The 27,395-nt window shown below is 42.5% G+C and overlaps 3 protein-coding genes across 40 annotated transcripts in view; 1 reads left to right on the top strand and 2 right to left on the bottom strand.

Annotated features, from left to right (window-relative positions):
• Window positions 1–1,339: 1,339 nt before the first annotated feature.
• DND1 (DND microRNA-mediated repression inhibitor 1) lies at window positions 1,340–16,329 on the bottom strand. 38 transcript variants are annotated; one of them, XM_086851387.1, is made up of 13 exons: window positions 15,362–15,810; window positions 14,893–14,926; window positions 14,215–14,464; window positions 12,299–12,386; window positions 12,049–12,160; window positions 10,761–10,845; window positions 10,357–10,554; window positions 9,727–9,793; window positions 8,518–8,597; window positions 3,613–3,730; window positions 3,076–3,537; window positions 2,278–2,506; window positions 1,340–1,875 (listed from the first exon to the last, which is right to left on the bottom strand). In XM_086851387.1, the coding sequence occupies exons 10-13, from the start codon at window positions 3,728–3,730 to the stop codon at window positions 1,731–1,733; spliced, it is 954 nt and encodes a 317-aa protein (XP_086707513.1). In that variant the 5' UTR covers window positions 8,518–8,597; window positions 9,727–9,793; window positions 10,357–10,554; window positions 10,761–10,845; window positions 12,049–12,160; window positions 12,299–12,386; window positions 14,215–14,464; window positions 14,893–14,926; window positions 15,362–15,810; the 3' UTR covers window positions 1,340–1,730. The 38 variants fall into 38 exon arrangements, with proteins under 38 accessions (XP_086707513.1, XP_086707518.1, XP_086707500.1 ...); XM_086851392.1 differs by lacking the exons at window positions 10,357–10,554; window positions 12,049–12,160; window positions 12,299–12,386; window positions 14,215–14,464 and having other exon boundaries at window positions 10,761–10,835; window positions 15,362–15,425; XM_086851374.1 differs by lacking the exons at window positions 9,727–9,793; window positions 10,357–10,554; window positions 12,049–12,160; window positions 12,299–12,386; window positions 14,215–14,464 and having other exon boundaries at window positions 2,108–2,506; window positions 15,362–16,329.
• Window positions 14,460–27,395, top strand: part of LCP2 (lymphocyte cytosolic protein 2) — a 27,817-nt gene continuing 14,881 nt past the window's right edge. The window contains exons 1-4 of the mRNA XM_086851358.1: window positions 14,460–15,398; window positions 17,755–17,817; window positions 20,325–20,371; window positions 26,637–26,702. Coding sequence (XP_086707484.1) covers window positions 15,321–15,398; window positions 17,755–17,817; window positions 20,325–20,371; window positions 26,637–26,702 — 254 coding nt within the window. The 5' untranslated portion in view covers window positions 14,460–15,320. The remainder of the gene's footprint in view (window positions 15,399–17,754; window positions 17,818–20,324; window positions 20,372–26,636; window positions 26,703–27,395) is intronic.
• Window positions 23,527–27,395, bottom strand: part of C15H5orf58 (chromosome 15 C5orf58 homolog) — a 72,974-nt gene continuing 69,105 nt past the window's right edge. The window contains exon 9 of the mRNA XM_086851411.1: window positions 23,527–26,810. The gene's annotated coding sequence lies outside the window, so the exon portion shown is untranslated. The remainder of the gene's footprint in view (window positions 26,811–27,395) is intronic.

Raw genomic sequence — 27,395 nt, 5'->3', positions numbered from 1 at the left:
AAGGGTCCCTGACTGGGGTCCTTGATGGATGGGGAGTGGCTCTGAGACGGGGGCACGTAACCCTCACCCTCTAGCTGGGAGGCTCCGGTGGGGGATGCAGCACTGGGAGGGCAGGAGGTAATGCTGGGGTTTGCTGGTGTATTGGGGGTCCTGGGGTGGGGGGAGACAGGAAAGTTCTCAGGAGGGGTGAGGGGGTGACATGGGGTCTGGGGGTGCCTGGCCAGGCCACACAGATTCATTGCTTTCCTGCCCTGCTGGCCCAGCAGGTCAATTTGTTTATTAATTGGTTTATTTTGTTGTTAAGACTTAAGCTCTGTTAGAAATAAACCCAGTGCCTTTCATTTCCCAGTGCCTTGTGCTGATGGTTTGGCTCAGGATGAGGCAAGGACTCCTGGATTGTCCCAAGAGGGACAGACAGACTTTCAGGGAGTACAAAAAAGAACTTAAAAGAGTGTACCAAAAGACTCTCGGAGGATCCTGGGGATCTCCAAAAAGAAGAGGGATGGGATTTGGGTGCTGCTAAAAGGACTTGGTAGGTCCAGATGTGCATCACAGTGTGCCATGAGGGGGAGAGGGGGGCAGGGATCGCTCCTGGGATAGAAGGTCCTAGGTTCTTCCCTGGGGATGAGCAGAGTGGGCAGTGGCTGCAGGGCCTGGAACAGTGTCAGATGTTGCTGGACACTGCAGCCAAGGCCCCTGCAGGACCCCCTGCACCTGCTGGCCAACAGGGAGGATCTGGGGCAGTTCTGCCAGGATTTCTACTCCTGGCTGTGGCTCACATCCCTCAGCTAATTCCCAGCTTTGCCTGGGACCCCTTGGAGCACCAACTGCAGCCCCCAGGTTTGTGCTGCACCTGCTGGGACATGGCCAGAGGCATTCCTGGAGCTGAGACACCTGGAGTCCCTGGAGAGCATAAAAGGGTGTCTTGGTTTGAAAGACAGGTGTCTGCTAAGGAAGGCAGCAGCCTCCCTTGGAGTGGTTATTGTTCCTTAGCAACAAAAATGGGGGATAATTCCCTAAGACAGAGAGAAACAAAAGGACAAACCCTAACCGCCAGCAAGGTGTTACCGGATGTCACAGAGGTTCACTGGGGAGGACATGAGAAAGCACTCAAGAGGAGCCTGAGGGGTATCAAAAGCTGGCCAGAAAGAGCCCAGTGAGTAGAAGACAATGAAGATCAAGGTGCCAGGGAATGCTGCTTCTCACACAATGGGCCTACCAGGCTCTGAAGGCACCAAATCCCACCCTATCCCTTCCAATTGCCTTTCCTGGTGTGTGGAGAGATGCACTTGACAGGGAGCTGAGGATACAGGAGGAAAAGATGATGTGACACAGCCGGTGCTTTCCAGAACTCTTTAATCTCAAAAGAACAACATATGACCTAACCTCCCACTCCTGAGGAATCATTCATGGACAGCTGGTAACACTTCTTGGACATTCATGGACAGCTGCTTCCTCACTATGCAAACAGGTTACAGGCACTCCTCTCGCCACACAGCAGCTCCTCCAGACCACTGGGACACTCCCTGTGTGTGGCCTTGTCCTCCCCCGAGGCTGTTCCTCAGGAACCAGCCGTGCCAGTGGAGGAATTACATCACACTGGCATCCAGTGCTGGCAGCCCCTCCAAGAGCTGCTGCTTCTCCAGGATCTGCCCCTCCAACGCAACACAAACCAGCTTAACAGAAGCCAAACTTGGCAGAAAAACCAACAACCCAAAACTTGAACCAACTCAAGGGCTGCCCAGGAACGAGGACAGCAGCCATTGCAAACCGATGCAAACAACCTGAAGGGAAGCTGGAACAGGGCCAGGACCCCAGCAGGGCTCAGGCTCAATCGAGGCTCTGGCAGAGCAGTTTCCTAGGTCAGCTGGCACCCTGCAGTGGAGAGGGAAGCGTCAGGCCCTGCCCCCAAACCCTCTTCCTCTTGCATCCTGTGCTTCCAAACAGGAATCCCACCCACAGCTCTGAGGTGACAGTGTTTCAGCCCTGCCTGCCAGCTTGGGTCCCTCCCTGCCCCAGAAGTGCCACAGCTCCAATCCCCACGAGACTCTTCAAGACTTTGGGAAAGACAAGGAGTTGTCTATGCAAGGACTTACCAAGGACTCACCTAACACCTTGAGAGTGTGCAGGGCTGCTGCCATCTTGGCCTTCTCATGCTCACTCTGGCCCTGCCTGTCTGGCAAGACCCAAGTGAAGCCACTGATGGACACGTGGTAATCCGGGATCACCACCTGGTACCAGAACCGCTGCCACCCATTGGGGTTCACCTGGACACACCTGATGATGAACAGGGGTGTCCTCAGGCGATGCTTCCAGCACACCATGTTCAGGTGTTCCAGCACGTTCTGCAGCGACAGAGGCAGGGCTGTCAGCCTGGGCACTTCCAGGCTCTTGCCTCCCTGCACCCAGCTGGACGATGGCTCCTCCTCACAGAGCTGCAGCTTCTGCTTCAGTCGGGGGTCCAGCCAGTCCACCTTCATCCCTGCTTCCCCAAGCCTCAGATTCCCTAGGAGACAGGAGATGCTCCAGCACCATTCCATCCCATTGCATCCCATCCCTTACAGTGATCTTCAGGATTTTAGGGGCAGCTTGAATTTAGGGCCAAGGTGAACAGATACCAAAGCCAAATGCTCCTCTCAGCTGGGGCATGAATGGGTACAAACCAGGACTTTGGAGGTCCCAGTTGGATGTCTGGCAAGTGTGTCACATCAGGGCATTGCAATCATGGGATGGGGCTCAGAGGGACTGAGCAGCTACATCAGGTGAGTTTCAGGGACACTGAGGGGTTGGGCAGCTCAGGAAAGGTTTAATAACTTGGTTAATGTTCTGGATGCCCTGAACTGGTACTGGTGATGCTCCTGCTCTGACCAGGCAGCTTCCTGGAAACCTCCAGCAGTCCCTTCATTCCATCACCAGCAGGACTGCTGGAAATCAACTGCACTAAGGGCAGCTGGCCTCCCACAGGACACAGGGAGAGCAAGGGGTGTCTCAAGGCTGAAGTCACCTTTCAGCCAAGCCTGGAGGTGCAAGACACCAGGAAGACGAGCCCAAGCAGCATCCCTCAGCACCACTCACCTTCCATCAGGACTTTCTTGGCCTGGGCAGCAGTCTTGTGCGACCTGTACTTCAGCACAGCGAGCTTGGCCTGTCTCTGGCGGGGGCTGGCGTACAGGGTGACACTGCAGATCCCCTCAGTGACCTCCTGCAGCCTGGCCTCCAGCTCCTGCTGGCTCACCGATGCAGCCAGGCCGTTCATGAGGAGCTCACGCTTCTGCGTGCTCCAGCACACCACGATGGCGCAGCCCTCGCGCAGCTGGAAGCGGTGGAAGGTGGCGATGGCGCTGCGGGCGCACTGCCAGGACGCGTACCTGGCGTAGGCGAAGCCGCGGTTGAGCCCGCTGAAGGTCAGCATGAGGCGGAACTCGTAGAGCTTCCCCACGCTCTCGAAGAGCGGGATCAGGGTGTTCTCGTAGACGTCCTGCGGCAGCCTGGCAATGTACACCTCGGTGCCGACCGGCGGCGGGCCGCCCACCCAGCCTGCGGGGACACGGGGATGTGGCGAGCCCCGCCGCGCTGCCGGGGCGCCGCGGCCGAGCTGCTCTCCTGACGTACCTGGGGGGGGCCCTCCGTAGTACCTCTGCCCGTTGATTTGCACCAGCTCGATGCCGGTCTCCTTCTCCCAGGCGAGCAGGGCCATCTTACCGGCCTCGTTGATTCCGCTGCTCCACATCTGAAGGAGGAGATGACGGTGGTGACTGTGTGAGCAATGAGCTTTCAGCCTCCCAGCTGGGAGCATCCCAACCCCACGAGGGAACTGCCAGATCCACTGCCAGGCAGCATTGTGGAGGGGCACAGGAACCCCGCTGCTCTCAGGGAACCTGAGGAGCCTCCTGACACTCCCATCCCAAGCACTGTCTGAGCCTGTTCCACCTGACTTAACTCTAAGTCTAGCAACTTTGTTAGAGCCCAAAGTCAACAACTCTTTTTCAAGTTTCCTACGGCCCTGCAAGGCTTGGAAAGCCAAAGCACAGGCAGCAGCTGCCTGGTGCCACAAGAGGGAGCTGGAGCACAGAGCCAAGGTGACCCAGTACATCACGACAGCTTTAAAGACAGTGGGTTACATTGAATATTGGGAAGAAAATCATCCCTGTGAAGCTGGTGAGGTATTGGCAGAGATTGCCCAGAGAAGCTGTGGCTGCCCCATCCCTGGAAGTGTTCAAGGCCAGGTTGGAGCAACCTGGGGTAGGGGAAGGTTGCCTTCCAGTAAATAAAATATTAAAGAGTAACAAGAACTGACAACTGGAAAGCAGCTGAGTTATTACTGTCCTTGAAAACAGAACAGCAGCTGGGGCAGTTACAGGAGGACAGAAAGGAAAACAGAAGTTGGAGGAGAAAGCTTAGCTAATGCTTATGCGGGCTCCAAGTGCTCCTGACATTGTGCAGATTAGAAAATTTACTTCATCTCCTGAAGTCTTGTTACAAAAAGAGATGAAATTAGAGAAGGCGCAGCCTTTAACGAACAATTGGCCAGGAGTGTTACTGAAATTTTAGAACACAGGAAAATCCCCACCTGAGCAACACTAATTGCATGGAATTTTAGTATCTCCGTGAAATTCACTCCACCCCACATCTCACCCATATTAGTGAGATGTGGGATGGAGTAATTTTCATGGTGATACCAAGAATTCTACATGTAATGTCAGACTAATTGACCGTTCCCTAGAACTAGGATTTACAGGTCGTCCACCAAGAAAACAGGAGTGGAAAGAATTATATAATCAAGGATGATTTTCAAGAATTCCAAAAACTGCCGTTCTCCTCCCCCGGGGCAATGATGAAAGAAACCCCTGAGTAAAGTTAATAAAAAAATTTAAAAGCTGTATCATTTCCAACAGGAGCAGTACACTCCCAACATCTGGTTACAGCAGGATGGGTTTTTACCAATTTGCTTCAAATTGGCCCTGAGCAATGGTATTTTCATTGTTTAGTTCGACTGCATTTCAGGAGACAGAACAGAGATCTTCTAAATGGGAAAATCACCTCTAGTCTGAGCAGTGACTCATATATTCCACAGAATAGGTACAAATGGGCCAGGAAGGCAGAATTCAATGGGTTTTCCACACCCCAAATTGCCCCAGTCAAATGGAAGCATGAGCTAATGGCCTATAGAAAAGCCATACACACAGCCGGGGATACTCAGGGTACTTTACACGAGTTAAATATTGTCTGTGTCCTGCACGAGCACTTTATGCAAACCCTGAGTGAGGTGATTCACCTTCCATTCAAAGGGAACATTTGCCACTTTACAATCAGGACCACCTGTTCCAGTAAAAGTCACATAAATTAAAATTACCTATTTTAAATTAATTTAAATTTAATTTAAAACTAACTGACTCTCCGGCCACACTTCGGAAACGAAGGATAGCAGTGGAAAAAAAAAAAAAAAAAGATTTAGTGCAAGGTAGCTTTTTCCTGGTTTTAGTGTGATAATAACAAACCCCACCAAGACTTGTATTATTTTACTTTTTCAGAAAAGAAATGATGCCAGCACTATTTCCACTAAATATCAAATTATCCATTGAAGGACTGCTTATTCTCCTCACTGAAGGAATCAGCACCAGAATGAATCAGACATAAATCACCAAACCTGACCCACTGGATGGGAACCTTCAAGTTTTCCATCTCTAATGGTCACTGTGGTAATGGCTGTAAAATGTAATTGTGCATTTCAATGACCATTGTTAACGAATAAGCCATAATTGTACAAATTTAGGAGCTCAGCATAACAACGTGAATTTAGCAGAGGGAAATATAACCGTAATATGTGAAGCACAACTTTCAACTAAAAAGGGGGAAATTCATTTACTCAGCTTCCAATATTGACACAAAATATGAAAGGGAAGTTTTAGTGGAGATATATCCACAACTGTGAGTAATACATTCTGGCACGACAAAAACGAATTTAAACCTCGCAATGCATTTCACTATCTCCCAGGCTCCTGATAAGATCGGTGAAATCTTATCTCCACAAATTTCTAAAAGTGGACGCTATGCCATCAAATATACCAGCCCAAACAGGTGCCATTTAATTTGTTTAAGCGATTCTCAAAGCAGTGGAGTTAACAATGCAGGTCAGTATCTCTGCAATGAAAGCTGCCACTTGTGTCTAGTCCCTGTGCACGGTGGTGGGCAGGGCTGCACGGCCAGAGCCTGACCCCTCCAAAACCATCACGGGGACAGGAGGAGCTGTGCTGGGGACAGAATTGGGAGCACTATGTATGGGTGCTGGAGTCCTAGCAAACGAAAGAAACTCGGCAACAAGTGATTTGTATCAATTGAAAGATCCATTAGGACCTTCCTAATCAGCATTAGGAGCTAGCCAATGGTTCTTATCAGATACCTCAGCGGGAAAGGACCGAGGTAAAAAGTTCTCCAGCTAATAGCGAATGCCAACAGATGGCATCTCCACCTCCAAGGGGTTTCATCTTTCACGAAGATTAAAAACCAAGTTGTGATGAGCGCGGGAAGCGCAAAGCGGGATAGAAGCCCAGCCCCATTCGCTCCCCAGAGCCTCGTGGCCCGGCCCCGTGGCTCCCGCGATGGGTCCCAGCCCAGGGAAGCGGCCCGAGGGGTGCCTGGGCTGTGTGGGGAGGCAGGAGCCGGCTCTCAGCGCTGCCCCCGGTGCTGCGAGCGGGGGTTCCGCGCACCCCCGGCCCCGGGGAGCCCGGCGGAGCGGCCAGCCCTGCCTGTGCTCCCAGCCGGGGCCGTGGCTGTCCCCTCCCCACGGGAAAGGATCCCTGAGGTGAGCACGGCTCCAGGGCTCCGCTCCTCCGCCCGGGGCTGCCCCGCGTCCCCACAGCGCTCACCTGCCGCTGCATCGGCGCCGCTCCGGAGCTCTCTGCCCTTCCCTCGGCCCGGCCGGGGGAAAAGGCAGCTCCGCCCCCCGCCCCGCTCCACCCCGGACCGCGGAAAACAAAACCCACTCTACACAATTTTAAAGTTTTAATAATGGATAAAATGCGGCGCTGGGGTGCTTGCTGAGAGGAATGATGGGCTTGTCTTTACAAACAAGCCGTGGGTAGATAAAACTAGCACTGAGAGATAAACAATGGGAAAATGGAAAAAAAATACTTGCCTTTATAAACAGACTGTAGGATTGCTGATAAATGAAATTGGATATTGAAAGATGAAGGAAACAATGGGGAAAAAACCCCATAAATTCCGTAAGAATTAAAAATTAAAAGGGAGGGTTATACATTAGAGGGGAATCTCAGGTATCAGGCATTCCGGGAAGTCTGGACCTCTCAAGTACCTCAGACAATGGGGAAAGAGGGAAATGCGACCGGGAAATTGGGATAAAAAGGAGGCTTCGTCATCCAAAAATTTGAGAGATCCCAGGGGCCTCTCCCTTTATTCGAATAAAGTAGAAGGACTCCTCTGTTTCCTTTTTGGGCATAAACCTCTGGTGTTTGTGGATTAGTTTTCCTGACATTGGCTATCTGCCAGAAGCACATCCTTAGCTTAAACAACATGTTTTATATACTATTACATTTCAGGGGTACATGCATATTCATAAAAGTTTCTACATATTCACACTTTCCTTTGAGTTTATATGTTCTTTTGCTTGGTTTTAACCTTTGACTTGTCTTCATGCCATCCAAACCAATGTATTTGGTTCTTCTGGTGGCTCAAAACCTGATCTGCATGGGACAGAGGGGGTGCACACCCACCACCAGAGGCTCTGGGGTTTGAGCCAGATGAGGGAGAAGGCCAGACAGACCATGGTGCTTGTTTTCATGCCAGTGTCCTCCCCCTGCCCCAAAGAAGAGTGACATTCACATGGGACATTCACCCACTTGGGACTGAGGGCTTTTATCCCTTCTCATGGGGAATAACTGGCTCAACTTTGCTCAAGTGAGAGGCAGGGTCATGATTTAAAGGGGTCATAAAGCATCAAAGACCCTTCAGACAGTGCAAAATTCCCCTCCCCAGGGGAGGTAGCCATGTGTTGTGTCTAAATCTAAATGTGTATCAACCCACTGACACTGGTGTTTCCTGGGCTTTCCCCCACCCCTGATGGACCAAGATTGTGACCATCACTCAGACCACCAGACTTCAAAATCGGAATAATCAAGTCTCTTCAGTCAAGTCTAGTTACTGCATCCATGGGTGGTGAGATCTTTCTACTCTTACCCTTCCCTCTTCTTTCTAATACATTTTCTTACCTGTTATTCCTATGCTTTTATATTGTTGCATTACTATAGATAATAACTGGAATGGCTACATCTCTGCTTTCCACTGCTTCTAAATGGTTCTGAAATAGACCCTACATATTTTTATTTACAAACACTGCTCATTCAGTATCATTTCACCTCTAATGCTCCCCAATGGATCTATTAACAATAACTCAGGTTACTCCTGCTGTGGCAGCTCAGCACTTCTGGCACAGAAGAATGCAGCCCCCCTGGTCCAAACCTCAAAGAATAATTCCAAACCCTCCACAGCATTGTCACTTACCAGGCTATACTCACTTATTCCCTAAGGTCCCAAAAGCATATCATCTTGCAGGTCCAGATAATGAGCAGTATCTCACCAAACTGTGGGAAGAGGAAAAAGAAATATTACTAAAAACCTTGAAATGCAGACACACACAAAAAATCATAGCAAAGAAACAGAAAATTAATACAAAATTATAATGATTAAAAATAATAAAAAAAAATAAGTTAAAAAGTTTTGGGTTTTCTCCTTAGGAAGGAAGAAATAACTTGTCCAGCCAGTCTGCCTTGAGCTGTCCTTTATATTTCTAAACTGCTTGGCTGTACCATTGTCTTGGTAAAAATCCAAGAGCAAGTAGAAAGGGAAGTTAATGATTCATATCCAAGGTAAAAAAGTCACTAGTGAGCCAGATTCATAAAGACATGACAAAACACTGGATTAATGAAATAGGTTCTGCTCACCTGCAAATGGAAATTCACTTTAGCAATGTGCCTATTTGTGCAGTGCTGCTATAAAATGTAACTAGGCTTCTTAATATTTTAAGTAGAAAAATGACTGAGTTTTCCAAAGAATTAGTAACTCATACCCACCTCTAGCTAACATCAACTTGCTTTTCTGAAATGCATCTCAGCAAGGCAAAGTGTTGCCACTAGATGGCAAAATGAGATTGAATTTTCTCTCCTACACAATCTCAAATTTTATTTGTTGGATGGAGATAAAAGAGAAAAACATTAATATATTTTTTATCCATTTTAATCCTCTGACATTTTTCTGGAAAACAGCAGCTGCAGTTATTCCCTTATGTGAATAGAAAGTACAATCGAGGTGAGATCCTACTCTGCTGTTAATTTAATCCACATCTCAGAGAAAAGACCTGACAGATCAGGACTGCTCCAATGGACTTTTGACCTGTGCTGGCTCTCCTCCATAATAAGCCAGGGGATAAAAGGAATTGTCTTAAATCCACTCATAGTACAATACATGTGTACAACTTAAAATATATGCAACATTCTTCTTTATAAGGAAAAAAAAAAATGCCTCTTATGAATACACTGTATTTTGAAGATAACAATGAAAAGTTGAAAAGCAAGGTGTGTTCAACAATTCAGCTCCTTGGAAACTCTAAGGCAGTCATAGAGAGGAACACAAAGAGATTGAAAACAAAACTGACATTAAAAACAAAACTATACACAAGATGATGGTGGCTAGCAGCATTTTTCTTCAAGTCACCTGTCTATTTTCTGGTCTGTGAAATTCACTCTTGAAAACTTTCAGGATTGACAAAACCTGAGAAGGTCTGAAATGAATATATGTTAGTGGAAAAGTTATAGAAGTTTTTTATTTTTCACAGCATTGCAAAATCACAAGTGCTTTTCTCACTGGTCAGCAAGCTGTTGAAATATTTAGAGAATTGGAAATGTATTAGGATCAGAATCCAGTTCTGAGATTGTGTATGGACAGGAACATTTCAACTGCAACAACGACTCAAATCCCACGTTGGCAACCAGTTTACAGTATAAACTCTGCAAGTTTCTATAGAATTAAAGTTACAAAGTAGCATTGTTTAGGTTAGCAAACAATTGCCCGACTGAATAAAAGGAGATCACTTAGAAACTCAGAGCCAATAAACTGTTAATGGATGTCAATAGTTCATTTGATTAAAATAGAAAAATGGGTTGAGTTAAAAAAATAAAATCATATCTTTAGCTGTCACAATAGTTGGATAGACTTGAAATACTGCTGTTTAAAAAGCTTAAATGAAACAAAAAACATAACTTTTGTTCTGGCATCGCTGCTGAAAGAGAATAATTTTTGGTTTTTTTAATAAACCTGTACCAAAACCCCCAAACCACACCATACCAAAACCCAAAAGAAGGCAAAGCAAATGGAGAGCCTGTTACGGAAGCACTGAATGGGAATTCCTCAGGCTCCAGCTCCATCCAGGGACAGCAGCTCCCACAGCCTCTGGTTTCCAGTCGAGCTGGGAGGGTTCCCAGCACAGCCCAATCCTGCAGTGGTGCAGAGGGGACAGGGATCGGGTGGGAGCCAGAGCAGGAGCTGTAAAGGCAAAAGGGAGCTGGGCAGGTGGGAAAAAGCCTTGGGGGTAACTGGAGCCTTGCAGAGCCAAGGTCTTGGCAGCTCCCCTGGACAGCAGGCTGGCCTGGAGCTGGGGGAGGAAATCTGTGCTTTTTGACAGCACAGGTGGAAAGGGTTTGAGCAGTTAGCCCAGACTAAAGGGTGTTTTTAACTTGCTTCATCTTTACCTTAAGCTCCAATGTCTCTGTCACACTGGTGACCTCAGGTACAAAACTGGTGTGTTCACTGGCAGAGTTCTGTACCTGGAAGACACTGTTAGTACAGAAGGGTCATGTCCAAAACAGAACATCATTCCCACGTGTTCTTTTTGCCCCTTTTGTGTCACAGTACAGCTGATCCTGTTTAGCAGCTCCTGAACTGATCTGCTGAACTGCCCTGAGCAGCCCAAATACTGGAGGAGAGTTCTGTCCCCATTTCCTCCTTCTCAAACCTGCAGCAGCTTTTCTTGGTAGCAGAGTCCTTCACAGGTTATGAGAATAACTGACTGCTATCACCCAAAATCACAAAGTTTATCTCCTTTTTTCCTTCCCTCATCTCCAACTTCCCTTTCTCAGACTTAGAAAGCATTTTTTTCAGTCTTTCCTCAGTAGAGGTCTAAGTGCTCTCTGCATTTGTTTGCAGCATTTCTGGACTAACAAGACACATTATGTCACATATGACCCAAACAGAGTGGAATAAAACATGTAAACCAAGAAAACTTCTCTTGCTAGAATATCTCTAAGTACTTGCCTTATTTTTTACAGGACTTTAGCACTCCACAGTGCTGCATTCTGCAGCTGCAGGATCAAGTCCAGGGAGGTTCTGGATTCTGGTGACCAACATGGGACTCAGTGGGACGAGTCTCTGCTTGGTTAATCTCCAGAAACCATTTATTCAACACCGGAACAAACTCAGCTTAAACTCAAGAGACAGAATGCAGAACAGAGGCAGAGTGGTGGGTTTTGTGCGGCAGAGCTGGGGTGGAGTTTAAGGTCGGGGACAAATAGGAACATAGAAAAGAAGAAACCCCAGGGGCACAAAGCACTCACAACACCCTGGGCTGATACCCCACGAGGGTCTGGGGTGGGACAACTCTTCCCAGGCTCACACGGCACACTCCCTCGGGAAGAAGGTGGAATTTACTCCTCCTGGGCTTCAAAGCCATGCCTCTCACTTTAACAGTGCTTATCTGAAACTAAATCTTTGCCTCCCTGGGCAGAGGCACATCACTACCATGGCTGTATTTTAGGATTTCAGGCCTTTTCAAATCGCCTAAACTCCATCTTGACACCTGCTCAGTGTAACACAATTGATGTATTTTTTTTTCCATCCAGGAAAATCTTTGCTGAGGGTTGAGTTCCTATAGATAACACTTCTTTTTGTTTGTTTGCTTTGTGTGAAATTGAATTTGAAGCCAGTGTCTCAGTTTTATTCAAGCCATACATTCCAGAGGCAGGTAGGTTGGTTAGCATTTACCTCAGGTGCTGTTCCCATTAAAGTGTCATATTCAGGGTCCATCCATCCCTGCTCTTGCACCTGACAGTCACCACTGTGGGGCTGGTGGGGAAGAAGCCTCGAAGTTCCATTCCTGCAAATTTATTTTTCAAATTGATCTAGGTGTGAATATGAATTTCCTGATATTTTCTCCAGGGGGGAGTTTTACACCTGAGCCAGGTGTGGAAGGGAGGACAGTGACATGGTAAAACCAGCATTATTTATACCATACCTCACAGGGTCTGCTTGCCTTATCTCCCTTATCTGGCTCTGAACCCAGCTTGTTGCTAAGCAAAGGTCACTTTGTTGTGCTCATCCTCCTGAGGTGGGTGATTAAAATATCTGAAATTTCAGAACAAATCTGAACCTCCAAGGCACCAGGGCTGTTCTTATGAACAGAGGTTTGTCCAGCACACATCCAAAACCTCTCCCTCCCTTTGGTCTGGCCTCAGCAAAGCACCAAATTAACACTGACATTTCAGTCTCTCACAGTTATGGGTAGGTAATACAGCCTGGGAATTGGGCATGTCTTGTTAAAAATGGAACTACAGGCTATATAGGATAAAAATTTCCAGGGTAAAAGGAAAAACCTACCCCAGTCTTTTAAAAACAAATTTGGGCAGGAGAAAAGAAAACCAGTCCATAAGGATCCACTTCACTTTGGGAGTGAGCTGAACATGAAGATGAAATTCTTACATTAAAAAAGGTTTGAACTTTTTTTTTTGTTTGGCTCTAGGGATATGGACATGTTAACTTGAGCTACTCTAGAAAAATAAACCCTTCTGAAAGTGGTTCAAAGTAGGCTCTTGACTCCACTTAAAGCAGGGACAGAAGACCACAGAGAGAGGTGGGAGAAAATGGAAAACGTTGCTGCTCTTTGAAGGCAGTGTGAATTTCCTCCCTGTATTGCCTAAAATGGTTTTAGTCTCACATTTTCAAACATCAATCACCAGATCATCATTGCAGCAGAAAGAATTTACCACTGGCAGCTGTTACTGAGGAGACACTTTTTTTGGGTGAAGGTTGTGTCACTGCAGGCTATAAAATACCTATGAAACATCTTTAAGTTCTTTAAAAAGAGGGGAAAAAAAGTCTCAATAAGAAGATATGCATATCTGATAATAGCAGTAAAGTCAGTGTTTCTCAGCTTTTGAAAATCCAAGAGTTTAAAATCCATTTTATGTGATTGCCAGCTGCTGTAGGACTGTATCTGAAAATTCAAATATAGAAAATACAAAGTGGTGTTTCCTCAGCAAGCCTCACTGGGGCACCACATCCGATGTGTTTATGATATTACAGAAGTTGTAGATAAAGACAGAGCCCAAGTTTGTGTGCAGATGGGTTTTGCAAAAAATGCATGAAATCTGCACGTAGCTATGATGTACTCAGTGCCATGGGCAGGATGCAAGGAAATAATAATAGATAGATGTGTTAGAATTTCTGTGTTAGCTGCTCTTGAGACTGGGAGATCGATTTCCTCCTTTCTCAGCATCAGAACAAATGGTACTGTAATTCTCCTATAACACCACCAGCATAAATTTTGACCAGACTAATTAATTTCATATTAGTACAAATAAGGAGTCACACAATTGCAATTAGATCTGCTACACTGGGTTTGGGATAGAAACCAGATTAGAAGGTAATGAAACACATCATCAATAAAAGCAATGAGAAAATTGACACAGCCTTCTTCCTGTCTCCCTGCTTGTTTCCCTGTGAAATCCAGGGGGTGTGATGGGATGTTTGAGGTGCAGTTATGTAACCTCCCCTTTACCACTGCTGACAATACACCAGCAAAGCAAGTTTTCCTTTGGGGATTCTCTGTCACCAGTTCATTTGGTCCTATTTCATCCCCAGACCTAGAGGTTATAATATTTCTGTGATACTGTCAGGACATGCCTAAGATGATTCACACAGGTAATTTTAAGCAAGAATCCAGAAAACACAGCTGTAGCATGCACTTGGTAAATGGTGCTCTGCTTAGAACAGCTGTGGCAGCCATTTCATTTCAGAGAGTTTTAAATACCATGCTGCCATCATTTACCAGAATTTCTCCAGAAAAAAGTAAGCTACTCTAAATCATGAATTTCAAAAGGAAAGCTCTTCCTGTGAAGATCTGTAAGTTTAACCACAAATACATGCACTCACATGCAGCACACCTGCAGATTGCAGACACGAGGTCGTCAGTGACTGGAGACGAGGGATGCATTTCTCCATAAAAAGAAGAGGAACTTTTCCTTCCCAGTGCTTCAGAATATGCATCTATTCTTACTAGTCCAGAAAACTCAGAAATTACCACCTTTTGTGCAGTCTAATGAAGGAGTGAGCCCAAGGATTCATAGCAGCACAGCTTTGGGAGGAGGTTCCACAACAAGGAAAGCGAGAATGGACACGCTGGCTGTTTTTGAAAAACAGACATACTTGGAATTACTCAATGGAATCTCAGCAAAGGGACCTGCTGATAGGAGAGTGCCTGAATTGGTTATGCAGGACAGATGAAAGTTTATCATGTCCCTGTGGTAATAATATGGTTTTGTGGATTCTTTTTCAGATACAAAAATCCTTGGAAGAAGTAGCCAAAAAATGAACTATTGATTTGATGGCAACATAATAATTTTTCATCTAAACTTGTACATTTCTTAGTTTCACTGAGTGATTCCTTATTTGAAGGGATGCTGACTATAGTTCCATTGTTACTTCATTAGTTCTTCAATATGAACAGCTTTGACAATAACCTTTAATTGTACAAAGAAGGATATTTCAGGTGCTGAGATAAATGAAGGAAGTTTCTCTTAAGTGGATGTTTTCTTCTTTGAGGGGGCTTACCTGGGTTGGACTTGCACAGAAGAGTTACCCACACCTGTACAGATAAGATGACAATATTTTTATACATGTATAATGTGAGTAAATACATAAATATTTATGTGTGCTACTACAAGCAATTAGGGTCCATAGGCACTTCTATATAGCAGGCAGAGCATTTTCAACCCTCTGCTGTGCTTCCTTGTTTACTTATTTATATGCAGAGAAAGGAAGTGGTAAGGCTGACTAGCTGAAACTTTTCTGAGAAGAGACCATTTTGTACAAGAGGAAGCAGTGTCGCTCTGGAACGAACTCACAACATAATTTCAATTGACCAGAACAGTTCCTTGACAGAAACAGCTGGAGGTTGGGCAAGGAATTCCTTGGAGAGAGGGAATTCATGGCAGAAAGGCTATGAGCACTCCCTGACTGCCTTGGGGAGAAAACCAACCATGGACCTGCGGAACATCCCCTACCGCTCCGACGTGCTCACCTGGGACCCAGATGACTTGGCAGAATATTTCAGGACGGTGAGTTTGACCATGTTTTATCTTCTTCTGAAGGAGGAATGAACTGCTGTAACATTGGTTGGGCTGAATTCAGATATTTTATATGGGGCAAAGCTCGCTGCAGAACTAAAAGCAAAACTGCTGTCAAATGAGAAGCTGAGCTCAACCGGTCAGTGAAAATGAATCTTGAAAGGGATTTTTATATTGGGTATAAGAGAAACTCATGGCTTAGAGAAAATAAACATGTTACTACAGTACTGGTTGGTGTAACACACATTAACAGCTGTGGAAGGCACTCAGGTGTGAAGATTACAAATTTTCTGTTTCATCTTCAATGATTTTCAGAAGTGATGTTTTTTTTCCAAATTGCTCGGTGTAACAAATGAGCCTCTGAATGTCTCTGTTAATCACATCCGTGGCTAGACCTGTAAAACTTACAACACCTCGGGATTAGTTTTGAAATAATGTGAAGTTTATTTTTTTCAGTGGCTCCTATTACTCAGTGAGAGTCTTGTCTGGGGAGTTGAGGCCAGTTTGATGGTAGAATGCAGAACTACTTAATAAAGATGAGCAGATGAAACACAGAGTTTGTGTCTACCAAATCTCCAGAGAAGTGAAACTGCTTAAAGCCCCTAATTTTAGGGTGCAGGAGTTAGTGGTACAGGAAAGTGAAACCAAAAACTGGAGATGGAACAGATGAGATCATTATCAACAGGTAACTTCAGACAAATACGAAAAACATTAGAACAACAGTGCAGGGGGAAGTTGGACCACCATTTCCAAGAAATTAGGCAAGGAAAAACGGCTTTCTGAAAGATCTGATAATGATACTCTGAACCGTGATAAAAGGATCAACTGTAAGTTCTGCCATAACCGAATGCACATTTATCTGTAGTGCTTCCCTTCTAGTGATCAAGACACTCTCCAGAATAGAGATAATGGCATCCCACTCTTGGAGAGCTAAAGCAGGGCAGAAGTTGTTTAAGTGATCTAAAAAATCTGGCTAAGACAAGAATGTCAGCCCAAGTCAGCCAGTTCTGGGCACCTGTCACAAGTGAGCAGATCTTATCCCCAGAGAAACTCAGAGAATGAATGAACCAATGAAGAACCAAATTTTCAAATAATTTCCATTTTTTTTTATTTGTTTAGAAAAAGCAAATATGTTCATATTTGGGATATTCCATATTGGGATATTATTTTTAATAGATGAACTGCTTTTTTTAATGAGTTAACTTCAAGACTGAGGTTAGGTCTCAATCACAGTGATGTGTTGCTTCCATTTGCATACAGACTTGTGCTGGTAACATCACAATAGCACTCACTGTATGAAAGAAATTATTTACAGGTTTAAGTGATCAGTCTGCACAACAGTTTTAATCTGTATCCTAAAATATTTACCAGAGTTAGGTCTGTTTCATCATATGAATAACTGAAGGTGGCTCATAAAAATATCCGTTTTGCCATTCCAGGATCCATTCTCACATTCACCAAGTTACAATGTTACACCTTAAAATGAAAATAGGGACAGAACTACAGGGGCACAAAGCTCCCTGTAAGAGCTCCTCTGCTTTAGAGAGCTATCCCAGGGTCGTTTGTCTGCATAACTTTCACTGACTAAAGTTTCAGACAGAATAAGAGTCATTCTTTTGTCTCAAAGCCTCCAAAAGTCACTTTGTGTACCTGATCTTTGGATTCCTTCTGATTTGGACCTGATCAACTTGAAAGAGAAAAACACCACATCAAAAAATATAAATTGTGTTCTAACATTATGCTATTACTGTTCAAATTTAAAAAAAGAAGAAAATAAAAAACTTAGTAAAACTGTTGGAAGTGTTTAAAAGTCATGTCTTGCTTTGTGGTCAAGCTGTACATGAGCAGCTTCTGAGGAGCATATCCTTGTCCTAAATGCTACTGGAAAACAAAACTGTGGGAAAGCTTTACAAACATTATAGATCATTTCCAGGATTAACAAGTGAGATTTCCATCCAGAAGTGAAAACTTTTGGATCACAACAATGAATTCTGTGTCTGGGATCAGTCAGCTTTAGTATTCCTGGATAACAGGGTTTTTGCTTTACTTCTGCAGCTGCTCATCCCAGTCAGTACCACAGTAATCAAATTTTTCAATTAGTTCTTTGGGCCAAGCAGCTGTGAGGTGGTTTGTAAATGTGAGGAATAATGTGTTCATAAATGGATGAAAACCTTTAAGTCCACTGAAAAATGTTTGTCATAAAAATCTATGTTTATGGGACAAAATGAGGCAGGCCATAGCATACAAAAAGGTATCTTGAAAGCACCTCCTCAAAGCCAGCCATATGTTTAAGTACCTTTATTAATTACTTTAATTAAGGGTGCAATAATCATCTTCTCATTGACAGCTAAAGTATAAAGACTGTGAGAAAGTCGTGAGGAAGCACAGCATAAATGGACAAAGATTTTTGGTAAGTGGAGTTGTAAAATTCCTTCCTGTAAAATTCTAATCAAGAGATGTTTTTGACTTTTTGTTTTGCACTGGCAGATGAAGAGCTGCCTTCCAGGTGGTTACTGAGGTATAAATATGGGAGGTAAATGCTTTTGCTAAAATCAGCTAGAGAACTTGCTTTCTATATGGAATGCTGGGAGCCCAAGCATGTTGTTCAATATTAATATTTTTTGAACTGGAAGTTCTAAGCCAATAATCTTGTCTTGAATTAATATCTTCCTTTACAGGAAGTTCTTGTTTTCAAATATTAACAACAGAAACCCCACATTTATGAATTATCCTCTCATATTAAAGAAGACACAGCCCTGCTCAGAATGAATGGCCTTTCATTGGAATAACTTCTTCATTCCTCTGTAGATAAAATTAGATTTCCTCTGTTGCAATACACAAAAACAATAAAATTTAAAAGCATCAAAACTAGTAAGCAAAGTCCTAGTGGCTTTAAATCAACATTGTTCCAGGCTTGGCTTAATTTTAGAAAAAAGTTGATAGCTTCCACCAACATAGCAGCTGTTTCCAGGTCTTAAATTCATGTCCATGAAGATGTGTAGGAGCCTTTAGTATTAGTTTTTACTTTTATTTTCAAATATTAGCTGTTCTATTTCCCCAGAAGTAGTAATTTTTGTCTTCTGTTTAATTAGTCATTGTGGGAAGATGTCTCCATACTTCTGAAGTTTTGTATTTTTAATTTATTTCTCCTAATATTCAGGATTTTTGACATTTCATTGAAACAAAAAAAAATTCATTGAAACATAAAAATTTTCAAGCTGCTGTTGTAGGAAGAGGATTTGACCCCTCCCTCCTGCTGGAGGGTGCAGTCAGCATTATTCAGATGTGTCATGGGATTTATCCCACCAGCCCCCAAGAGATCATCCTCAGCTCAAGCACTGAGGATCTGTGGCTGGAGTGGGAGCTCTGGCTCTGGAAGCATAATGACATCCTGGTAGTTTGTGAGGTGTAAATAGAAAGTGCAATAACTCTGTGATTTCTAAGTGATTTTTGTGTTTTTCTATTTTTTTCTAGTGTTTCTGTAATTAGCTCAGAGTGCAGCAGCTCCTCAGAGGCATCCCAGCAGATCTGAAGGATGTTTTCTATTGAGCAAGCCAAGCAGCTGCTCACCTCTGCTCAGACTCTTTTTAATCTTTTGAATTACTTGGCAATTTTATAATGAAAAAAAGGGAAAAGGTTCATTTGTTAAACAGAACCACAGAAGATGTCCAGTAAAATATTCCAGAGTACAAAGCAATCTGGAAAAAAATTGCTTCTCTCTATGAATGGTTTTCCCAAGAAACATCTTTTTACATTTTATGAGTGACTGGAAAATGCCAAATTATATTTGACAGAAGCAGCTGCCCAGGCTGAGTGTTTGCTGGGTTTGTAGCTGTTGTCAGATCTACATGATAAATCTGGCTCTAAAATTAATCAGAATAACATCCTAATTTCAGAGTCACCTTTCTGTGTCTACTGGCTACCACAAGGAAAGCCCTATTGAGATGCAGTAGGAATAAAACCAAAGGAGTTTCATGTAACTTAGTCTAATAAAATTCTCTGTTATTTAAAACAGAAATGTAGCCCTTGTAAAAGAGTTTATACCTCTAATATTTGTCAGGTTTATCATCAGAACAGAACTCTGGAGAGAAGCTTAAAAAGCCTTCAGAAAAAATACAGTTCTTCAGGAAGTACTGCAGGACATTTCCATAAAATCAGTATATTTTTCCTGTGTTTTACTCCTCCCAGAGGCAAAACAGTGTGGGAAAACACAGATATGATTTGTTCTGTCCTGAACATTGACACTGACAGCTTTGTGAACCAATGTGTAATTAGAAACCTATTAAAGTTACTAGTAAAAGAGACAAAAAGATCCAGACTATCATCCCTGTTCCAAAGAAAATTTGTGAAGCTTGTGATTAACTAAACAAAACACTAAATCAGTGAAATCCAAAGTCTTCAGAATTCCTGAATCTGTCCTAACTCTGGATTGCACATGCTGGAGGAAGAGAAGGGATGACTCTGCAGGAGCATCAGGAAAGGTTTCCAGACAGCCCAGGGGCTGTGTTATGGCTGAGGAGGGAACAAACATCCTTCCCCCATCCCAGTTTCTAGAAAGATCTTCATAGGCTGCCAAGGCTGCTTTTAAGTCCAAGGGGTTTTCTAGCTATGTGTCCCCTAGAACATGGGATTTCTTGTTTTTCTTTCTGTTACAAATAAGGTTCTTAGAACAAAACTCCAGCCAAAGGTTCTGTATTTTAAAATCTACAGTTCCACTTTGAAATTTTGCAATCATGCACAATATTGCCTAATTTCACTGTGCAGACACGAAGGAATTCAATATACCTGTTTCTGAAGTCATGTAAATACCACATGAATTCATGCCACATTTTTGATATATGTGTATGACTTACTTGGATAAGTCACAGGGTGTTCCATGGACAATTTTATCAGACATCCCATGTGTTTCCTTTCCAGAATATGTCTGAAAATGATATTCAGAAATTTCCAAAGCTCAGAGTGCCGTAAGTAAAGTCAAACTATCTTAATCTTAAAAATTATTTTTGCTGGTTTGCAATGATGTCTCATAGGAAATATCAGGCAACTGATTTGTGAGTGATTGGCAAGAGATTTGTGTATTGGAGCATACTGAGAGAAAAAGAAGAATATTCCAAGATAAAATGAGTGTTGTCATGACTGCTCAAGCAAAATGATACAATACAAGAAGATTTTCTGGGGGATATTCAAAAGAACTCCTGCACAAATTCTTTGACTGACAGCAGCTACACAAAGGTTAAACTTTTGTGCAAGTATTACCTTTGAAGCCTGACTTAACTGTTCACTGCTTAACTGTTGACTTTAACTAAAAGGAAAAAAGAAAAAAGTCAGTTATGTCCACAACAGGTGAGGATTTGAAATTATTTTCATATGCTTTTGCTTTAGGTGGGCATTCAAGAGAAATCAGTCTGGGCCATGTGATTCAATGTTCAATAGCTTTCCTCAGCTCCTGTGGATTAGGCCTTGAAAAAGTTTCCAATTCATCTGAATAGCTTCCATAATTTCATAGAAGTTACTTAATGAAGAACAATAATCCCATTGAGTCAATACTGAGTAAGAAAAATTGGCTTCTTCTAGTATTTAATGGTGGAAAATGAACGCCATAATTCTGAGTTCTCTGCTACATATTCAAGCTGGAGGTTAGAAGTTTTCTAACCATGAGACACATGGAGCTCTTTATGGTCTTCCAAACAAAGGAGGGAGAAAAAAAATGAATTCAAGCTGCTCCAGCATGGCTGTGTTGCTCATTTCCCAGCTCCAGACTCTCTCCCTTCACACATATCTTGATTTTGCTACACAAGATACAATTTGCTTTGCCTTTTCTGGTACATCAGAGCTTGTGGAAGGTGTTTTTGTGCTCATGGGTGAGCTGGTGGGAAGAGCTGAGCCCAGCAGGACCCTTGTTCAGATCATGTATGAAGGACTGAATTTGAAAGCCCTGGATGTGACATATTTCTTAAAATCACATCTGTATTTTCATACAATAAATATTCTGATAATAGGGATTGGTGGTGTACAATTTGTTAGTAAGGAGGTCCAGATATTATTTTAAAAAGATGCTCTGATGTCTCAGAATTTCTGAACTCACTTTCAATTAAAAGAAACATTTAACAATGTTGATGATAGACCAGACTGTGTGTGACAGACTCATCTTACCATACTGGAGAACTTGGAATTCTCTGGTAATTTGTCCCACCTTAGCAGTCCTTTGGCAGAATTACCTCTTGTTCTCATTGTCTGAGCTTTTAATTGTGAAAACTTCTGGTGATTCTGGTGATTTCCTTTCAAATTTGTGAGAGAAAAGTAGTCAGTGGGTGGTCTAATAAACTCAGGCATTATCAGAGATATTAATTCCATAGGTGAATCATTAAAATGAAATCTAACCATATGGACTTGCTCCTATTTCCTCATCAAACCTATTGATGCCTCAAAATTTGATTTTCACACCCTAGAAAAAGCAAACAGCTTTTCTTAGACAGGTCTTTGGGTTCCTCACTTGTTACACCCCAGCAGAAACTGAACAGCCTTTCACTCAGATCTTTGTGATTTCTCTGCAAGAAGAGAATTTGAAATCAAGAGCTTGAAAAGAAGAGTGAAGCTTGGTGCACAGCTTGAGGAATTGAATAAATAAGTAGATATTTAAATCTGAAGGAAAGCTCTGGAACTAAGGCCTCTTTCCTCAGACTTTTTCATATTTACAAAGAAGCAAAATATTCAGTGGAATATCCTGATTATACATGCAGAAAGGTCCTCCATGTAATGCCACTCTTTAAAATAAGAATTTAGAGCTTTAATAGGGAAGAGAACTGGTTCTCACTCAAAACAACCAACCAGCCAAAAAAAACCCCAACAACAACAACAACAATAAACCAAAACTCCCCTTAACCCTGAAACAATCTCCAGGATAGAATTAATGGGCAGGAGAATCTGCCATTTTAAAAACATTAATTTCTTCAGAATCTCCACATCCTCATCACAACACAAAGTGCTGGTTGGTGACTTCTGCTAGAACACATTCACTCACACTCTTCTTTTTTATCATTATGCAAACCCCAGCTGGTTGTAGCAAGAGTTCTTCTCCAAGCTGAAAGAGGCATTAGATTATTATAATTACACTACCTTATACTTAATAGCAGTGCTAAAACTGAGCATATTCTGCAAAAAGCTTAATATAAATAGCAGGTGTTACAGCTTTGGCCAGTGCTGAAATAAATAAAAGATAAATTGACAAGAGAGATTGTTCCTCAGTAAATTATCAAGAATATTCTGACCTACATGGAGCCAGCACCTGGAATCACACAAGGTTTGCAAAGCACAAAGCACAGCCTGGATCTGTACAGGTGTCCTGGCCTGGGTGTGTGGGTTTGTAAATGTGCATCTCTGAGCAAACCCACTGCTCTGGTTTTGAATAGAACTCTTGTCATTATTTGGGGATGATCCTGTGACTTTTCAAGAGTCAAAAGTAGGTCACAGTTATCATTACAAGGTATGACAGGTCATTTCCTGAATCTAATTATAAAACTCTACAACATTCTCTTATTACTAATGAACTATTATTTTGAAAACTAATCTCCACCAGCCCTGTTACAGGTGCATATCTTCGTAAAACTTTTGGCTGCTTTATAAAAACCAAAAAAAGCCCCCAGATTTAAGTGCTATTTTGAAAATTAAAATACTTCTTAAAATCATCAGCACTTTCCACTGAAAGGGCTGAACTCTTTCTGGAAAACTTTCCTAAAAAAGTTGATATTGATACCACTATGTTTAGATACACACCTGAATCCTAACACACTGTTAGAGATACACTGCTGAGCCTGGGAAGGGATTTGGTGTATTTTACACAGAGCAGACACTGACCATCAGTGACCACAGTCCTAAGTGCTAAATGAAACTCAGACCTAACCAAGAGGGTGTTACTAACATTTTGATAAAAAATCTAATGAAGCAAGAGGCCACTTTACAGCTTAAGAGAAAAAGAGTTTTTCTATTGTTCATTAGCACTACTGCCAGTCAGAGAAGGTCGTGAAGTTTAATACTTGTAGAGAACAAATTTGCAAAATATTTTAAAGCACTTTCAACAAACAGAATGTGCCTTATTTACTGTGGTCAGGATTCATAAATAGAAAAAGCAAAGTTTTAATTAAAAATAATGCTGATGGTTGGTTGACACCTGATACATGATACCTGAACCATGGTACAAACACTGGGATCAGTCTGTCACTCCTATTGTTTGCTATCTTGAGAGAAAAGAGTTCCAAGTTTTCAGGACACTGTTGATCCTTCTGGCTATTCCAGTGGCAGGTTCATGGCAAATCTGAGATTTGGAATTTCCAGCCTTGTGGAAAAATCTTAAGGCATATCCCACATCACTCCAAAGTGTATCTCATAGCATTGGCAGAAATTTCCAGTAGCAGAAAGCTCATCACTGCACTCATGGCATCTGCCAGCTCAGTGTGACACAGCCAGAGCCTGCAAACATGGCACAGTCTGGAAGTCATTCTACTTTCAGAAGAGTAAAAATGCAAACATAAAAACTGAGGAATCTGCTCTTTCTTTGTTAAAAAGGTAATGGGCAGATGTCAGTGCACACATGCTCTCAGCTGTGGTCTAAAGGTTGTTGCAAGGTTTGGAACATAACAGGTATTCAGTCTGGTTTGAAGTCAATAAAACAACATTGCATCTTCCCAGCAGAATCTTCTCAAAGGCCAAACCAAAGACTTGGATCATCAGCTATGCTTTTGACAGTGCTCAGTAGGCACCTCTGCAGCCTCCTGGCTCTAGAGGAACTTCTATTCCACCTCTCACCCATCCTAAGCCCTTTGTCCCAATACATGTAGAGTGGATTCTACTCATGTCAACAGTATCTGCAGTTAAGTGAACAAAAGCCAGTTTTGGAGTCCTGCTTTGGGGGCTGGTTGTGTGGGTTTTTTAAAAATTTCAACTTCCTGCTAGTTTTAAGTTTAGCAACTGGTGGAGGAGGTAGAAAGAGAATGAGAAGTCTGAGTAACATTTTCTGCAAGTGCTGTTGCCTTATCCTCTCCTATCATCCACTCCCACAGCTCAGAGAGCAGTGTGGTTTTGTACTTCCTTCCTCACATGGTGACAGGCTCAGCTGCTCAGTTCTCTTCCCTGAGAACATTGCTTGTAATGCATGACCCTCCTAAAATCTGCTTTTTTCTAATAAAACCTCTGAGCTATTGGTTTGAAGCATTTCAAATAGAGTAGAAGATTAGATGCTGTATTTTAAGAATTATATGATTAATTTTTGGCAGCAAGATAATATGATCAACTTCCTCCTGTCAGTTTTTCCTCAAAACCTGTTGGTGTAAATCCTCATAGCAGCCAGCCCAGGTTTAGTCCAGAAAGCTTTCAAACACTCAGGTCTCATTCACACTCAGGAAAGTCTGAACTCTAAGAATTATTAGCTCCAAATCCAGAGAACTTCATTTTACTTCTTTAGCTGAAAAAACCCCCAAGACATTCTGAAAGATCCTCTGCCTCTTCTACACCAGGGAATAAGCCACAGACAAATTCCATAATCCATTTTTCAACCAAAGCACTGATGTGTGGAGGGCACTGCTCACTCCAGGGCATTTCCTGATGTCTCACATGGAATTTATTATTCACACAGCAACTTCCTTATCCCCTGCAGCAAAAGGAAACGTCTTGCTCAGAACAGCGTTGGTTCCACGGAAAAGGAGAGCAAGAGTTCTCCTATGCCTGTAATTTGGCGTTTCTCTTCCTTTATCCAACTTGCTTGGGTAACAATGTCAGATTTAGACAGCTGTAATCCTTCAGAAATTGTTAACACTTGTGCATGTGCTTATTTCAAAATGGGGCAAGCATGATAATACTGGTTTCAAACCAGAAAATTGCAAAATCCTGCCTTAAACAAGAAAACCTAAACAATATTCTTTCTCTGTATTTCTCCTTTCCTATTTGGATCCTTGAGTGCATATCCTTAACTTCACACCACTCATCTTCATCCTTTTCAGGCAGCGCTATTACCCTGATCCAAAATGACTTCATTTTCTTGGCTTGTTTTTCTTAGAGGGTTTGAAAACCTGTCTTCCTCCAGTCCCGGCTCAGAAGAGCAGTTAGACGTGAAAGATGCGCTAATTAGGTCATTTGGAAAAAAACAGGGGGTTGTTATTGCTGAGTAGCAGTGAAACGCATGAAAGGAGAATAAAAAGACAATAGGGTGGTAATTGCCTACCCATAAACAAGTATTTTACAACACTGATATCAACTTTGATTGAGCCAGTCTAAGTTGTGCGGGGAAGAATTCTACGTTAACAAACAATTAAGATTTTACAGAATTTAGAATATGAGACAAAAAGATATGTAAAGTTCCTGATGTTTTTCATAATACTTGTATTTCCACAATTATTGTCTCTGATAGACCTAAACAATACAAGCTGGAAGTAAAATGGGATATTTTTGACTGGATGTATGTAAACAATTTGCTTTGTTTGCCACAGGACCTTCTTTGCTGGATGTTCCTCAATAAGAAATAATGACAATTTGGAATCAGATCATGGCTCATCCTAAGCTTTCTTTGAAACAAAATAATCAAAGAGGCAAACTTCATTAGTAGCAGAGCAGAATTCTGGTCACTCAGTAGAATTAACCTTGTGAATCTCAGTACTGACTGTCCTTCACTAGGAAAGATCTCTCCAGGCATAAAATTACAACCTTTTGGTATTCCATGGCCAAAATACATTAAAACACAGAATTAGATCAGCCTTTCCCTCCTCTCTGCTGGAGGGATTCTGGATGAGGGATGGCTTGGCTACAGAGGAAGGAATGCAAGAAGAATAGAGAAGATTTTCAGGGAACATTTAATCCCTGCTTTTGCAGCCATAAACTCTGTTTTCCTGAAGAAGTATTTACTTTTTCCATGCAAAATCATACAAATGCCATGGCCATTATTTGAAGCAGTGTGATGTCTAAAACACCAAAGATCCCAAGGCTTGCTGGGTTTAATGTTAATTTTTAAACACAATCTGATAACATGGGGATTTGCCAAGGTAAAAACAGTCTAGCTTCTAGTTGGCTGTGCTGTAGCACAACTTAGCAATAAGTGGCTTTTATCACACTGTAAATAATAATAATGAGTTACCAGATTAAATTTAGCAAATACTGAGGGATAATGGTGAAGCAAATGATTTAGCTGCTGTGACAAGGTTGAAGGGATTTTTTTTTACAAACTATTTTTGTTCTTTCCAATAGAATTGTAAGTAAATTAAGCCAAGAAATAAACAAAAATGAAGGGAGGCTCTCTTTCCTTCCAAAATGGTGAGTAAGATAACTCAAGTTTCTGTTCAAAAGCTTTCAGATCAATCTTTTCTGGACTGGTATTCATTTGATTGACAATGCCTGGATCAGAAGTGCAGCCTGGAAATTCTGTAAAATAAAGCTCTGTTTCATTAATGACATCTGATATCAAATATCAACTCCTGAGCCCATGAACACCCCAGATACTCCTGCCATGTCCAGAACCAAGTAACATTTGCACCATTTCATGCAATTTACCACCTGAGCACATAGCCTTTAAGGCCATGAAGCCAAAGCATATATTATTAATAAATCAGCATTAATGCATTCCACAAATCTATACATCATTATACTCTTTCATTCTTAATATTTGTCACTGAATATAATATTCACAATAGAAGAAGAGCAAAAATTACAAGAACATTCTATGAGAAAAGAACAATTTATGAACCTACCCAATGAAAACCAAGTCCAGTCTACAAACCATGGTTTTGCATCATCTGATAATATGATTTTACACTCTTCCACTCACTAGAATCCAAAACTACAGTTGAAAACCATAGAAAACTTATTTAACTTTACATTTGTGAACTTGACTTTGAAGTTCCTCTTTTCAGGACTGGTAAATGTATATTCTGCATCCCCTTGCTTCAAACCACTTCATTTCTCTGACTTCAATTCTCCTTGAAACAAAGGTTTTATTAGGATCCTCTA

This window comes from Cyanistes caeruleus, chromosome 15 (genome assembly GCF_971803275.1).
Source record: "Cyanistes caeruleus chromosome 15, bCyaCae1.hap1.1, whole genome shotgun sequence".
Classification (NCBI taxonomy): domain Eukaryota; kingdom Metazoa; phylum Chordata; class Aves; order Passeriformes; family Paridae; genus Cyanistes; species Cyanistes caeruleus.
This window is presented reverse-complemented; position numbering and strand designations above follow the sequence as displayed.